Source organism: Ovis canadensis, chromosome 21, assembly GCF_042477335.2.
Source record: "Ovis canadensis isolate MfBH-ARS-UI-01 breed Bighorn chromosome 21, ARS-UI_OviCan_v2, whole genome shotgun sequence".
NCBI classification, from domain to species: domain Eukaryota; kingdom Metazoa; phylum Chordata; class Mammalia; order Artiodactyla; family Bovidae; genus Ovis; species Ovis canadensis.
Window position 1 is genome coordinate 56,277,574 of NC_091265.1, and position 16,625 is coordinate 56,294,198.

A 16,625-nucleotide genomic window follows, 5' to 3' on the forward strand; every position below is an offset into this window, starting at 1 on the left:
TTGACAGTGTCATCAAGTTTATTACACAATTTTCAACCTATCAGAAAGACAAACAAATCACCAACAACAGGGGGACGGGGCCATGGCCTTTTTGAGGGTTGGGTTTCTTTCCTTTTGCTATCAGGAAATAAAACTAAAAATTGTGTCATTGAGTAAAAACAAAACAAAATATAGGGAGAAAAAAAATTCTCCGGGTAAACGGCTTTTCTGGTATTCTATATATATTTTCTTCGCCGTAAACTGTCACCTTACTTGGTTTTCTCTACATTAAAAAGACACCCGGAGGATAAGCACATCACTTAACACTTGGCTGGCTGGGCGGGGTGCCATATTCTGAAGTGGAGGCGGGGATGGGGTTGGGGGACAGGGGATAAAAAGCTACAACCGGTAGCCTCTGTCCCAAGGGAATGTGCCTCTCCAACCCTGGGGGGACTCCCTTAGTGACTGATTGAGGGCTGTGTCAGAAACGTGCAGGGAACAGAGGAAGGGTTCGGTCCAACTCAGTCTCTCCGCTCTGAGCCAGAAGGGTCTCCAGTGACCCTACATCTCACATGCCACGTCTCCTGTTAGATGTCACATGCCCTTACAGATGCAAGGAGAAGTAGCATCCGTCGCCCCATGGGTATTGCAGGACCCTGTTGCTGCTGCTTCTGTCAGCAGCAACCACATCACAATTTGGATGTTATGGGAAAAGCAATTCCATTTGCCTGTGTAGAAAATGGCCCCCAGAGTGGTGGTCCTTAGAATTCTGAGCTGAGCTCATTCAAGTCAGGCTCCACTTCTTCCTTGCTCCTTATCAGAGGCAGCAAGTACCTCCAGGCAGAGCGAGGGGAGCTATTAAGTCAAAAGGTGAAAAAATACCAAATTTTTGTGACTTTACTTACTAGTGCCAGGTTATCCCACAATAAGTAAAAGTATGTACCTGGAGGATGCAAGCCCATGCTCACATCGAACCTGAAAAAAGAAAAGCCTATGGAAGTAGGCCATATCCTGCCCAACTTGCCTCCTTCCCCATTCCTAGTACTTCACGAGGGTTCTTCACTGCTGAGGTCCGACATCCCCAACTCCCAATGGCAGTACCTTCCTCTAAAACAAGGAAGCCGCCTTCTTGGGGGAAGGGCTCCACATGTGAAATGGAAAAGCCCCAGGGAAAGGGAACATCTAGTGGATGGAGCTGGTTATTGCAACAGGCAACCAAGCAAGAAGCAGTAGAGGGTGGTTAATGGCTCCGCCAGATCCCCCAGCAGACAGCAACCTCATGGCCCTTCTCTGCTTAGGAGGGGCAGGTCCACTGAGGAGGCTGGGCAGCAGGGAGTTAGAAGGGTTTGAGCCCTCCGGGAGGTTAGGGAAACAAACCGTCAATATGTAAGAGGGAAAAGCAAGAACAGGAGCTTTCCAGCAAGTAGTTTCTGTTTCCCATGGTCCCTCCTCAAAGGGCAGGGAAGGTAAAGGAGTTAAACAAAGTGGTATGTTAGCAAGGGGTTTGGACCCTCTTGGCCCCATCAAACCTAGTGCTGAGGGCAGGACCCTGGGCATATTTGGCACACCCAGTCACTCTCTTAGATCCCACAGGGAGGATCCCTTTTCTTTGGGAAGGATTCTTCCCATCAACCTCACCAGTGAACTGCTCCTGGAGAATCAGAAACTCAATGCGTTTCCTTGGACAAAGCACCATTCTCTATGGAGACCAGGGACCTGGACATGGTCTCTTCCTGTCTTCCACCCTCCCAACCACACGGAGTCTTTAGGTTCTTTACCCTGGCAGAAAGGAGTGGGACTGGGAGGGCTGCCAGGCAATCTTCAATCCTGTAGGGTAGAGGGTATTCCCTGGGTGTCTGGAGGGGTTAGGGGCTTGGAGGAAGGGGAAGGGGTGGAGCGGCCTCCGTCCTTTAGTCCTGATCAAGGTGAGGAGATGCAAGTCCATTAAAAAAACATTAGCTTCCAACCAGACTCCTGTAATGAGAACATCGGAAGGGAAGAAAGAAAGCACAAGTTAGAGGTTACTTTCTGATTAACAAGGGCTTATAATAAATTATAGTGGCATTTTCTAAAGTTAAAACGTATGAAGTAGGGGATGCAGACAGAATGCACACAGGGGAAAGTAAAAAACAGAATTGTCTGGGAATGTCTGGCACTGTGAGTAGTGAGGGCATGGCTGGAAGAGAATAGAGGAAAAAAGAGTACATCTTACTTTAAGGTTAGAGGGAAGAACACTGACAACGAAATGAGGAATCAAAGCAGTCTGACTGGAAAGGGGACTTTGGCAGGAAAAGTATGGAAACTGCTACGTTTCAAGAAAAGTTGCTGTAAGGGAGCATGGTGAGTTTAAACACTATTTCAGAAAATCTGTTCTGAGCGAGTCATAGCTTACCTTAAGGGAAAGGGGAAAAATCTGGAAATGGGAGGTACAGTGGTAAGAAAACAAGCGTGTACATAACCAAATCCATTAACCCCCAAATACCTAAGAGGCCCTAGCGGGGAGCATGCACTTACACAGGAAAAACTAAACTTTTCTCCTTTTAAAGAAGCATACACATAGATATACACATACAGCCAGAGATGTTCTAAGTTGTACTAAAACTCAAGAGATTTTAAGTCTTCCCTCAGATGACAGCTGTCGGGGAGGGACCAAGAAGCACTCTAACACCAATCAGGAGTGATCTGGCCAGAACAGAAAGCCTCTAGAGCAGGGAAATCAAAGAAAACAATCAGTAGTCACCATCCAAGAAAACTAAAGGCACAGTTAAGAACTGCTCAGCAGTACAGCATTGCTGCACCCCTTGCACATCCTGACCAATCTTTAGGTCCCCAGTACACAGCCCTTGTTCCAATGCTGTAACACCAACCTGCAGGGGTGGCCTGGCAGTCTTACCATGTAAGATAGAACTGATGGTGAAAAGGAAAAGGGGGAATGAAATTTGGGCTGAAGATTTAAACTAGTGCCCAAGCTGGCAACATGGCCTATACACAAAGGCTCAACCTTAGTGCGTGCACTTACATAACATGGAGGAGCTAGCCAAAGAAAAAATACACTTGTAAGCTACTTGATCCTTCTACACTCTGAATGGCACTATTTCAGCCTGGGGTCCTCAGACTCTGTCATGGCCTCTGGCTTCTCTAAACATCTATGTATGCAGGCATCTTCCTCAATTTCTATACGAGAAATGAAAGCCCTCAGTGTCTTCTCAATTTCTTATCATATGGATTTCTGAATCTTTTATTAGACCAAAACTGAACAGAACGCTCAGTTTTCACTGGATCAGGAGGATAGCAATGAAGTGAGAATAAATATACATCAAGCAGGATAATGTCTTAAAACAACTACAAAAAGTCAGCGCCACAGACTGAGAATATTCTCACACTCCAAAGCATACACACATATACCACAAGAGATGTGATGTGGGAACTGCTCCTACAAAACAAGACTCAGAGAACAACTAGTGCACCAGAAGTAAACTACAGTTGACCCTTGAAAAATACAGGTTTGAACTGCACTGGTCCACATATATGGAGAATTTTTTCAATAAATTCATACTACAGTACTATACAGTGTGAGGTTGGTTGAAATCTGTGGATGAGAAACCACAGAAATGGGAGGGCTGATTGTAAAATTATACTTGAATTTTCAACTACACAGAGGTTGGTTCCCCTAAACCCTACACTGCTCAAGGGTCAACTGAATAGCACCCACTTCTTAGAGGTTATGGCTCCATTTTGGTGGTAAAGTTTGAACAGATTGAGGCCAAAGGGGGTCAATCACACTTTAAGCCTCAGAGGTTGAGGCCATCCTGAGGAAGGGTAGACAAAAAAAAGGCTGCTGATTTTTGTTGCCTCTAGATGGAACATACCCTTTGCTCTCAGGAACACCTGTCCATATAGTATAAATACTATTTTTTTTAATAACTAAAAGGTTTTGTACACAGAGCTTGGAAGTTCTTAATATAAATGAGACTAATTATCCAGATGGAATAACCAACATATCTAAAGGATGACTAGGAAAACTGGGGAACTAGAAAACCTATCTCAAGAGTTAATTTTCCTCATCTGTCATAGGCCTGCACCAGCCAAATGACTGTTTTCTGGGAACTGCTGGGTTACAGGATTTTTCAGATATCCAAATTGAACCATCCCATAATGGAAGAAAACTCCCATTTTACAGGTGGATAAAACGAAGCAAGACGACAGCTTTTAAAGTTTCAGGTTCAGATGTTCAACCCCCAACAGTGGATCTCACAATTTCTCTATCAAAGGCTGTCAGACGAGCAAAGCCACTAAGAACAGTGATGTGCAGTTACACATTCCAACTATGAAGCTGAGTGTGGCCCCATGCTTCGCACACACCAAGTAACACCTCCCTGGTCACTCTCATCCTAGCTAGCTGCAAAGGACACATGCGGTGGGCTGCAGGGATTGGGGAGGGTGGTTACTGACACTGAACCTCCAAGCAACACTGGCAACTGTGCTAGCTCCAGTAAGACTGAGGTGCTGCTGCTGCGACAGGAGGGAAGAGCTCAATCAAAGGACCGCTCAACCCACCCTCCTGCCCACCTGGAGACAGAATTAGGCCAAAGCTGTCTGTGGGCTCCACCTCTCTTGAAGTCTGCAATTCTGGAAGATATATGGGCACTTCTCAAAACTCAACCTAGTGAGAAATCTAGAAAGAAGTATCTAGAACCCACAGCCTAACTGCTGATTTTCTGAGGGGTATCTTAGACTTCCATTAATATCAAGTACTCCAAGACTTTGGAATAAACGAGAACAGAGAAGGGAGGCAGGTAAAAAATGTTGGTTAACTTCATTTCCTCATATATCTGCTCTCTACAGAAAAGACAAAAAGAATTCCCAACTACAACTCTGCTTAAGTTTAAAAAAAAAAAAAATTTATTTATTTGGTTGTGTTGGGTCTCAGTAGCAGCATGCAATTGAGGGATCCAGGTCCCTGACCAGGGATGAAACCTGGGACCCCTGCATTGGGAGCAGAGTCCCAGCCACTGGACGACCAGAGAAATCCCTCCGCTTAGGTTAATGGCAGATAATGTCTAACCACAAACTAGAGGGCAACAGCTGAATAGAACAAGACTCCTTTCTCAGTAGTCTGGTAGGTTATCATTAGGCAATAGTTTGTAGTCTAGCCACTGCTTGTGAACGACAGGCACTCAGAGAAGAGGAAGGGCTTCTTTCCCCTTCTTCATCCAGTCCCCCATGAATCCACCCCAAAAACACACAATAGAACTACTCCAACTCTTCATCCTCCTCAATTACCATGACTTCAGACCAACCAAATTGGTTAAAACCAAGAACATTTTCCTAACCTACTTGATGTGAAACCACAAAATTGACAACAGACCCCAGAGTATCACCTGGTTCATGCAACAGCCTTCAGGAACCACAAACAGACCATCCCCACCAGAGTCTATAGACTACTTTTAAAGATCTCCAAAGAAACAGAGGCAACTGCTCCTGCTTGCTTATGTACCAGAAACAAACTTTGTTGGAAGTTTGGTTTCAGTTGGGATTGCCAAGCTGGTGGGATGTAACCTGGAGCCTGTCTGAGAATGAAAATAATGAGCTAAGGTTCCTCGATCCAGCCAAGCCTACCTCAACTTTTCAGTTACTTGAGTTAACATATTTGGTTCCCTGCCCCCAACCCTCCTGGCTTTTGCTTTGATTAAAAAAAAAAAAAAATGCTGTCAATGAGTTTTTCCAAAACATATCCTACCATTGAAGTATCCTCCACACGGTCTCTAAAGCTTTAAAGATAATTTTTTTTTCAGATCTGCTTTCTCCTTTCTAACTAAAGTATCCTGATTTTCAAAATCTTTTAAATAAGATATTAATTCTAAAAAATTATTAATGTTGCACCTTGAAAACTTACAAGTAGGCAATGGTCTTACTTTTCTCTGTCTTGGCCAATTTCCCTGATTTTTTCATTTGAAAGTCTGGTGGGGTTAAAATAACAACAGTGAGGGACTTCCCTGGCGGTCCAGTGGTTAACACTGCACTGCCAATGCAGGGTGCACAGGTTCAAACTCTGGTCAGGGAACTAAGGTCCCACACCTGGCATGGCAAAAAATAAAATGTAACAGTAACAGTAGCAAAAGCTATCATTTATTGAGAACTTACTATGTGACAGATACTATGACAGCTAAATGCTCTATATGGAATTAGCTCACTGAATACTCAGCAATCCAATGAGACAGTTGTTTTTATTATTTTCACTCACAAATGAAGAACAGAAAGTAATATGGCTGGAGGAGATGGGATGTGTAACCTGCAGACACTATGTTCTTAGCCATTATACCATGTCAAGTGAAAGCAGTCAAAAAACAAACAAAAATAGCTTAATCTCAGGTCCATTTCAAGGTGAGACACCTCACAAACAAGCAGAAAATCTGCCCTCCTGAGTTTCTGGTTACGTAAATCGGAAGTCCTCCCATCCCCTTTACCTGCTTTAAAAGGAGGGAGAGAAACCTTTACTATCAATACTTTCTCTTTCATAAGAAACCATCAGCACACCAGCGGTGGGGCCCTGTCCCACCTCTCTCAGTGGTGCCGGTCCCGCTCTCTGTCCCGGTGTCGCTCATGCTCTCGGCTCCTTTCTTGGAAGTAGTCATCGTGCCGATCTTCATTATGAAGCAGGTCCCGGTGCCTCCTGCTGCTTTCCCGGGACCGGCTTGGTGACCTCTCTCGGGACCGATGTCTTTTCCTATTAGAAAGACTGGCTTCAGACTCACTCAGAAGACCTACCCCATTCTTTCCAAGAACCTGGTGTTTCAGTGTCTCCTACTATTTGTTAAACCACTCTTCTGTTACTCTATCATGGGCCCACAGTCTGAGGATATTAGCTCTTTAAGGACTAGTCTTTTAAAGAAAAGTAAGAACAAATTTGTTGAGACTTATTAATGTATCAGGCACAGTGCTAAGAGCTTCACATGCTTTATTTTACTTAATCTTTACAATAGCTCTGTAAGATAAGCACTTTCACTGTCCTCTTTCTAAAAATCAGAAAAATAAGGCCTCAAAAGTTGAGTAACTTTCACACTCAAGGTCACACAGATAGTTATGAGCAGAATTCAAATCCAAGAATGTATGGCTCCAAAGCCCACATTCTTAACTACATTGGTCTTTCTTCCTAAATAAGCCCACTGCCTCACCCAACACAGATTTCAGACATTACAACATTTATTAATATAAACATTTGATCAATTTCTCCCCCTTAAAGGCATGAGGGCTAGGTCTGCTCTTTTAGCCAGGTCCTTGCCAGATACCTGTGTTCCTTTCCTTCCTCTGCTAACCCCTGGAAAAATGCTGCTCAGGACTAGCCGCCACTGGAGCAATTATCAACTCACCTGGATGAGCTCCCGCTGGCACCCACACTGTAAGACTTGGCTTCAATGCCATGAAGACAGTCCTTAAGAGAGGAGATGAGGACACGGCAACGCTCATCATTGGCGACCCGGGACTGTTTGATAACAGCAATGGCTGTGAGCAGTGTCTCAATCGCGTCACTGTAATCCCCTGACAGGGGATGGATGGAAAAGACCAACAATAAGCAGAGGCAGGAAACTGATGAAAAGGAGAACTCAAGGAGGACACAAACCAAGAATAACTAGCTGTCCCACAGAACCACAGTATAGTGGATGAGGCAGAAGCGGCAAGTATAAAACTGTATTGAAACGATATTCCAATGGTCTGGAATCAGACAGATGCTCTCAGATACTGCTCATGGATGTATAAACTGGCATGTCATTGTCTGCAGGCTATTTGACAACATCCATTATAATAAACAATGTGTACACTTTTTGACCTAGCAATTCTAAAAATTTTCAACTTCTGCTCACAAGCATATAATTTAAGAAATGTTTGTTTTAGCATCGTTTGTTGTATTAAAGAATCAGAAACAACTTAAAAGTTCCTTCAATAGGGTCTGACTATATAAATTAAGAAACATTGGTTCTACAGAATATTACATAGTTGTTAAAAAGCATAATGTCATCTGGATATAAACAAAGCAATCCATGTAAAGCACTTAAGTACAGTGCCAGACACACAGTAAGGGCTCAATAAATGTTATGCATTAGCTGATATAATAGATGATCAGAATATTGTTAAAAAGCTGTAAAACAGTATTCCATATCAAAATTATATATATATGATGGTATATGCAAAAAACAAAATCTGAAGGACAGAAACTTCAGATGCATGGCAGTCTTACTGACAGTTCTTGTACAGAAGTCTTCCATTTATTAACACTGCATAGTTCTGTCTGAATTATTTGTAATCTATAACCCAACATGTATATGCACAGAAGTAACATGGAGGCCAAGGAATGCTGGGATTCTGGCTCGCCCAGGGGAGGGAATTTCTGCCTGTTTTGTAGGCAGTCAATAAATATCTGTGGAATCGCCAGTCCAGGTTCGATGCATGATACTGGATGCTTGGGGCTGGGGCACTGGGACGACCCAGAGGGATGGTATGGGGAGGGAGGAGGGAAGGGGGTTCAGGATGGGGAATACATGTATACCTGTGGCGGACTCATGCTGATGTATGGCAAAACCAATACAATATTATAAAGTAATTAACCTCCAATTAAAATAAATAAATAAATAAATATCTATGGTTTGAATGACTGAAATGACAAAACAAAACAAAACAAAGGGAGGAGACAGAGGTTCAGTTACTGATCATCTCAATGTGAAGGAATTGGTGGAGAACAATGACTGTTTTTCTTTACACTGTGTATCTGATTTGCTACAATGAGCACACATAACTTTTTAACTTAAAGAGATTTACTCAGATGTCAATGAAGATTTCCAGTGGAAAACAGAGAGAATATATACATGCTTTCTGTCTACTCTGCATTCAGATTTCATAGTAAAGATAAGAAATTACGGAAAATGGACGAAAACAGTTATTTCTTAGATATGACAATCTATATCTACATTCATGTGGGAAACTCACAGGAAGAAAATGAATATGATTAGTGTTATAATGTGAAACGTGGATCAGAACCAGGAAACTCTCTATATTCTCTTCTCTTAGGAACCAAAGATTCTGTTTCCTCAGCTCTCAAAAGCATGGCTTCTGGTTCTGCCCACTTAATACTGACAACAGGGCAAAAGTTAGCTGTAAGGAGTGTATCATGCCTTAAGATGACACCCAGTAGATTTGTCTCTTTCTAGGTCAGGCTACGTGGAAGCCGTCAGCTCTGCCTTGATCCTCAAATATAATCAGATTCCATATCAACCATCATCATCAGTTCTAAAACCTCAAGGTATACACAGACACTAGACCCAGTGATCAACCACTGAGATCAAGATTTCCAGGAGGCAGGAAACACCACAATGAGATAGTATTAGTTATTTATATTCTACACATTAAGTTGGTTTTCATGGGGCAGGTCTAGATACAGGCTAAATAAACAGTCTCAGTGAAGCTCCCCAAAAGCCCAAAACCAGGTTATTACTGATTTTCAAAATGTACCAGTGCTCCAATTTTATCTTGCATTTCTTACCAATGGAAATGACAAAACTGAAAGTAAGCAGAAGGCAGCAAAGCTAAGGATGCGTTACCTGCACTGGCTCCAGATACAGCTTTGGAAATGGCACTGCTGGAAATTGCTCTGTTCCGCTTCATGATGTCTTCAAACTCTGCTTCACTCACTGTAGAGGGCGGAGGGCCCGAATCTCGGCTGCACACAGAAATACAGAGACCACATCACTCCTGACGGCCCACACCGAGCGTTATCTTACCATCCTCTAGAGTACTATGTTACACTCTCCTGTGTGCTGTCTTAAACGATTCTAGGCCTGCTCACATGCTTTATATGTTCATGTTCTCTTCAAAGACAGGATTTATGCGCTATACTTTTATAATTTTGGCATGACCACATAGTGCTAGACACTCATAGCACTCATAACAGTGACTCAGAGCACTCAACTTAATCAACCACCTGAAAAAGGGATACAAAGGACACAGTTTGGGTGAGAGGTTAAGATGCAAACAAAATACCAAATAAAAACATTCTCTAACGCATAGTTAACTATTTCCCAGGACTCAATACTATGACAACAGAATTTCCACAAGGGAAAAAGACAATAATATTTCAGTGCTCACTTACTTTCTTGGGGAGAAGAAAATAAACTTAACACACTGTCTACCCTGCTATGCCTGGCTCAGATTTAAAAGGAACAAGATAGTCCTTACCTGCCATGGTGGTTATAGGGTGCTGAGGCCTTCATGTAAGTATCTGGTGGAGGCCCCACTGTGGCATTTGGTGGGGGGAAGAAGGCTGGATTGAGGTGAAGGGCAGGTGGGATGGCCCCAGGGGGGGGTACAGCCAGATGAGGAGGTAATCGAGGAGGAGGGGGCATGAGATGCTGGTAGTGGATGCCAGGAGGAGGAGGAGGGACCCCAAAGCTTGAGGAGAGAGGTGGTGGGGGTGGAATAGGGGGTGGGGGCAGACCCATCAGGGGAAGGGCTGAAGGAGGGCGATTAAAGTAGGGCAGCACACTGGGGGGCTTATCCACACGGGCAGATGAGGGCACAAGGTTCTCAGAGGGTGTGGCCCGTCCATCAGCAGAATCACTAGAATCTCGGGAGTGGGCCCGTGGAGGTATTCCTACGAAAAAAAAAAGAATTACTGTTACTGCCCAAGTCTTAAACATAACCATGGGACGAGTTCATCCATCAGCAAGAGTCATCTGACACCACACTAAGGAAGGTGACAGGTGGCTGAGGAAGAAAGTAAAATCATCTACTGCCTCAGAAAGGTTAGAGGCAGCCTAGTTCAGACATAAATGCAGGAAGCAGCACCACCCTAAATTCTGTGTGCTAAAGAATTGTCTTTATCTAGAACTCTCAGTGCTTCACATTTAAATTATCCTTAAATTTGTTTTCTATTTTTAAATGCAGAAGGTTCCTAATAACCCACAAGAAAAATGACAGTGTGGAAATATGTTCATTACTGTTTAGCTGAATTCAAGCAGATTAAAAATCTCATTTTCTCTGGTAGGAGTTCAGGGACTCTTTCCTTGGGCTTGTAGTAGTTAATCTTTTCTATCCTGCTATATATTTGAAATTTTCTCTTTGCCTTGTCACTTTGCCCAGTAAATTTGGAGGAAAGGAGGGACAGGCAGGGCATAGACAACACTTCTTCCATCCAAGTACCAAAACTGGTAACTGGGATAAGGAAGAGACACAGAACAAAAAATGGAGGATTAGAAGTTAAATGAAAGGAAGTGGGAGATAGGCCAAGAAAGTGAAAGTGAAGTCGCTCAGTCGTGTCCGACTGTTTGCGACCCCATGAACTGTAGTCTACCAGGCTCCTCACTCCATGGCATTTTCCAAGCAAGAATACTGGAGTGGGTTGCCACTTCCTGCTCTAGGGGATCTTCCCGACCCAGGGATCAAACCTGGGTCTCCCACATTGTAGGCAGATGCTTTACCTTCTGAGCTACCAGGGATCATATAAGATCAGCCCATAAAATGAGCAGATGGCACACAGCTGACATCAGGGACTCCTTGCAAAAGCTTGGTACAAAATATATCTGAAATCTGGGAAATTCCTACTATATTTCAACAGTCCAAACCCTCTACCCCAGAGGGTAGCCTTCTAGGAACATGATCATGGTTCAGTGGTATGTCATTGTGCAAAATGGACTCAAAACACGTCTGCTATCATACTGCTGGAAACATGGCTCTGATACGTCGAGTCACTTGGGTTAAACTCGTTCCCTTTTTCCAATTTAACAGTCTACTCTAAGCCTGGTTGATGTGAAATCCAACAGAAGAATGTGATCACATGGACTTGGGAGTCTTGGATGTAAAAAGATGCCATTAGGAGACAAGTGTGAAGAGGCGAAAAGAAGAGTGCTCCTTCAACAAAAACTTGTTAGTAAACCCTAGCTCCTGATGAAAGCATTAAGTGGAATCAATCCCTTTGGCAACCACCCTGGTCTCTCTAATGCAGTGTTATCACCAGGGCCTCCCACAGCATCCTCGGGCTTTTCATGTCTCACACACATGGCAACTTGCTTCTTCCCTGAGTTCTCTCAAACCGAAGAAAGAACACTACAAGTATAACCCCCTGAAAGTTAGCTCCCTTCCCAGCTACCGTTCCCACATCAGCAAGGGTGTTTTTTGGTAGCTATGGCTACAAGTCCCAAGAGTAGCAACCATTTTTAAGCAGACTATGTCAACCAGCTGCACTGAGTGAATTAACAGGGTCCAACTATATCAACATGACAGAGCAGAAAAACAATTCAATCCAGCAAAGAAAGGTAAAACCCAGGAATAAACAGCCCAGTGGTGTTAGGACAATTAGGTGTTCAACATAAATGTAAAATTACGAAAGTCAGAAGAGGGCTGAATCAAACAAAGACTCTGAAACAGAATGGACTCTGAAAATTCATGTTATCAAGGAAGAAAAGTTGTGTCTTCTAACACAGAGCAATAAGAGTTCACAACACTTCCATCTAGGCTCTCAATCTAGTTATAAGAACATAGTTATTCCTATGCAAGAGTTAAGTGACCATATTTCCACCTTCAATCAACCTATCCAAGGTCCCAGTAGACTACTCAATCAACACAAGGCACTATTTTGAGAAAAGGACTTAAGCAGTTACAGAAAGTAGGTAACAAAACTTTGCCATCACCCTCACTGTAGTAAAAGGCAAGTAATGGCAGTTGGCTGTTTCAGGCAGGGCCTTGCCAGGTAGCTGCACCTTGTGAGGTCATGACAATCCAAAGCTGGTTCCCAGGTTTCACAGGTTCAGACACTGATTTTAACAGTGGCCCAGGGGTGACTGGACCCTAGGAGATTGATTCACACTATTCAAATTCAAAAGAGATTGATTCTTAAACCAGAATGCCAATTTTTTAATTTACAATGAGAAATACAACTGCCAAGCAGACTGGAATACTCGTGTCACCTGGTCAGTGCATTCTCTTCCCAGCAGGAGACCCTAGTTGGGAAACCAAATTAGTATCAGAAGATGGCTTGGTGAGAACGGGGTCAGAACAAAGGGAGTAACGTGAGCTTAAGGCATACCATCATCAGGCTAATGTGGCACGATGCAACATCCTCTACTAATGGGAAACACTTGCCAAGCGAACTAAAATAGCAGGTAATCAGAGGGTACCCAAGCACCCTGGTCAATGCTGGAGAAACACTGTTAAATTTTTGCTCTCCACCATTTCTTTTGTCGATTCATTAAAGAGTACCTTCCAATGTATAACAAGATTACAGCCATCTTTATGTACTATATTTGTATTTTACTGTGGTTGCTTAGTATTTGATAGACATGTCTTACAAGTCAGTCAGTCCATTTGCTATATACTGATTTTTTAAATAGAAAACGCATAATTCAGAGGTGACAGGAACTTTATACACTGTGTCCGGTTCAAATGGGGAAGCAGGCCCTAAACAGTAAAGTGACTTGCCCAAGGTCACATAATGAGTTAGCAGCAGAAATGTATAATCTGAACTACCTGACTCCTGGCACATAAGTCTCATTTTTAGCTTACCTACTGCCATGCTGCCACCCATAATCATCACCACCCTCCCTCAAACTCCTCCACAATGCAGACCAAGCCTACAGCACAGAAAACAAACCCACAAAATACACCCCCTTCATACAGATGGTCTCCACGTACCCCCTCTTGGGACTCGGACGCACTCACGTTTCCGAGCCTGTGCCTCAAACTGTGACAGGTTCTGCCGGGTGGCCGGCCTCACATCCACTTTTTCTCCATTAAGAACTTTTCCTGGCAGAAGTTCCAACAATTTGTGGACAGAGTTTTCAGAGGCTACCACCACCTCAGCATACCTTGAGGAAGAAAAATTAAAAACGTGTGAGATCTACCAGACAATCAAGAGAGAAACACAGAAGTTCTCTTCCACTTTTGGTAAAGCAAAGGATACCCTGCTTATATTATATATACAAAACTATCAACAACAAAAAGTGTCAGCCTAAAATGTTCCTATTTATTTCAAATTAGAAACCAGCTTTCTTTGCCCTTCAATGGATGGATGTTCTCCTACCTCGCAGTGAGGTCCCCATTCTAAGGTGGTTTGTCAAAACCAAGGCAGTAAACTGGGCCAGGGTGGGAGGGATTAAATTACAGGGCCAAAATAACAGTACAGATCTGTTATCCCAATGGTTACAAACTAAAAGGGGCTTCTTAAATCCAGACCTCACCCTTTGGACTGGCCATTTGCTCGATTCTCTGCAAATTTCAACTCCACCACATCATAGACTCCTATAGAGCGAATAACCTGGATCAGCTGCTGGTCTGTGGTCCACTGGGGCCGGCAAGATGGAAAAGGAAGAAATGTCAAGAACTATACCCCCTCCCCCAGAATGTCCCAAACCCTTTCCCCAAACCTAGGAGTCTAGTCATAACCATGACCCACCAAAGGAAACCCAGAAGGCCATCAGGATGTCAACGAGAGCAGGTTTTAATATTGTCCTCACCCAGACAGAACTGCAAACCACCCACCTCTGCCCCAATCCCCGTATCTGAGACTAAGAAAATTAAAACCTATTTTAACTCTGACTGCCATGTGGATCATCAGTTCAAACACTGATTACTAGCAGCTTTTAGTTGGAGATCTGACAGGCAGAGTTGATCACTGTCAACAACTTCCCCCTCAGTATATACAATTCTTAACTTGGAAAAAACCACCTCCCATCACCAGCCCCAAAACATGTCACACAGTAACTTTTGCAGAACAACAATCACCACCTACCCCGAGTGTACTACAGCTATCAAGGTCTTTGCTCCCTCTCACCCATCATTATCACAGGACCATCTAATGACCACCAAGAGTTCAAGGTGTTCACTCTGAAATCTCATCCCACAGATGACCCTGGTAGACATAAAGCCCCAGGGTCAGGGGCGGTAACAAGATGGCAGAAAAAGCAACTACCCACTTAATCATTGCTTTCTTCGGCACCAGTACGTCCTCAGGATAGTTCTCTTTCAGAGATCAATCCAACCTGATCCCAGGAAAAAGAAATCCAACCCCATCAGAGCACAAAACAGTGCAACAGTGGTTTCTGAAAATGCCATCACCTCCCAGTGCTCTCCCTCCAGCCCACCCAAGCCTTTTTGGTTACCCATGCTCACCCAGGAGAAACTGCCCACATAGACAGCAGCTCGCCTATTGCGCAGGCCACTGTAGGTGTACAGAATTGCAGGGGTCTTGTTATTGGGCTTGGGAGATGGCTCCTGGCGAACAGGAGGAGGTGGCTCAGTGCTGCTGCTTCTGTCATCCGAAGGCTGTGAAGTGGCTGTCAACACGTCATCATACAGGTCAATCTGATCTGTGTTGTTGAACTCTGGGTCCTAAGAGACGGGGCGTTGGCAAAGGTGGGTTTGAAAACCTTTCATTTTGTTCATTCTGTTTTACTCTAATTTACTTACAATCCACAGTCAAATACTTTGTAAAACATATAAAAACTTCCTGTCGTACTCAAAAAACTTCCCCATGTAAAACAATTTTAAAAATTAGGTTTATGTAGGTGTTTCTCTTAAGACCCTATAAGTCTGTAGTGTTTCTAGCTGTAATCAACTGTGAGACTCAAAATGTACACGACAATTAAGCAAGCACACTAAGAATGCACAGGGCTCCCCTGGTGGCTCGGTCAGTAAAGAATCCACCTGCAACACGTGGGAGAGCTGGGCCCAATCCCTGGGTCAGGAAGATCCCCTGGGGGAGGGCACAGCAACCCACTCCAGTATTCTTGCCTAGAGAATCCCCAAGGACAGGAGAGCCTGTTGGACTGCAGTCCACGGGGCTGCAAAGAGTCAGACATGACTGAGAGACTAAGCACAGCACAGCAAGAATGCACAGAAAGACATCTGCTATTGCTATCAAGTAAGCCAGCTTCCCAAGACCACATTTATACCGATGAAATTTTCAACATCTTACACTATTTCCAAAATCAAGAGTTACACAAAACTTACTATTCTACTTAATAATGCTCTAAAGCTCACAGTATATAATACCATCTTTCTAATAAAATAAAAAGGAGGTGAATAATTGGGGTTTTTCCTTTATACGTTCTAGTGCATGACATGCAGATTCAACATATTACCATGACGTTTATATAAGAAACATCTCTGAACAATACCAGAGATATCTAATGATATACAAAAGCAGTCAAAGTTCTCTAAAACATAAAGCTCAGCAAACAGAACAAGCACCCATATCATAAGCTGTATTATACTAACCATTTAGAATATGAACATGCATTCTGGAAGACAGGTGAGATACACTTTTTGTCTGTGTTTTATATTACTGTTATAGACTGAATGTGACCCCCCCTCCCCACAACCCTGCAACACACCTCCTTGAAGGGTTTCCCAGGTGGCACAGGGCTAAAGAATCTACCTGCCAACGCAGAAGACAGACAGGTTCAATCCCTGGGCCAGGAAGATCCCCTGGAGAATGGCATGGCAACCCACTCCAGTATTCTTGCCTAGAGAGTCCCATGAACAGAGGAGTCCACAGGGTCACAGAGAGTCAGAAACGACTGAGCACACCCACCCACACTGAAACACTGTTCCCCAATGTGATGGTATTAGGTGGGGCCTTAGAGAGGTAATTAAAATGAGAT

General features: G+C 43.6%; 1 protein-coding gene across 4 annotated transcripts in view; it reads right to left on the reverse strand.

The window, feature by feature from the left end:
* CPSF7 (cleavage and polyadenylation specific factor 7) overlaps nucleotides 1-16,625 on the reverse strand; it is a 22,885-nt gene continuing 6,260 nt past the window's right edge. For 2 of the 4 annotated variants that reach the window (XM_069565225.1, XM_069565226.1), the window contains exons 3-10: nucleotides 15,133-15,351; nucleotides 14,202-14,305; nucleotides 13,657-13,829; nucleotides 10,207-10,621; nucleotides 9,573-9,691; nucleotides 7,350-7,518; nucleotides 6,539-6,706; nucleotides 1-1,953 (exon numbers count right to left, since the gene is read on the reverse strand). In XM_069565225.1, coding sequence (XP_069421326.1) covers nucleotides 6,544-6,706; nucleotides 7,350-7,518; nucleotides 9,573-9,691; nucleotides 10,207-10,621; nucleotides 13,657-13,829; nucleotides 14,202-14,305; nucleotides 15,133-15,351 — 1,362 coding nt within the window. In that variant the 3' untranslated portion in view covers nucleotides 1-1,953; nucleotides 6,539-6,543. The remainder of the gene's footprint in view (nucleotides 1,954-6,538; nucleotides 6,707-7,349; nucleotides 7,519-9,572; nucleotides 9,692-10,206; nucleotides 10,622-13,656; nucleotides 13,830-14,201; nucleotides 14,306-15,132; nucleotides 15,352-16,625) is intronic. The other 2 variants (XM_069565227.1, XM_069565228.1) reach the window with 1 other exon arrangement.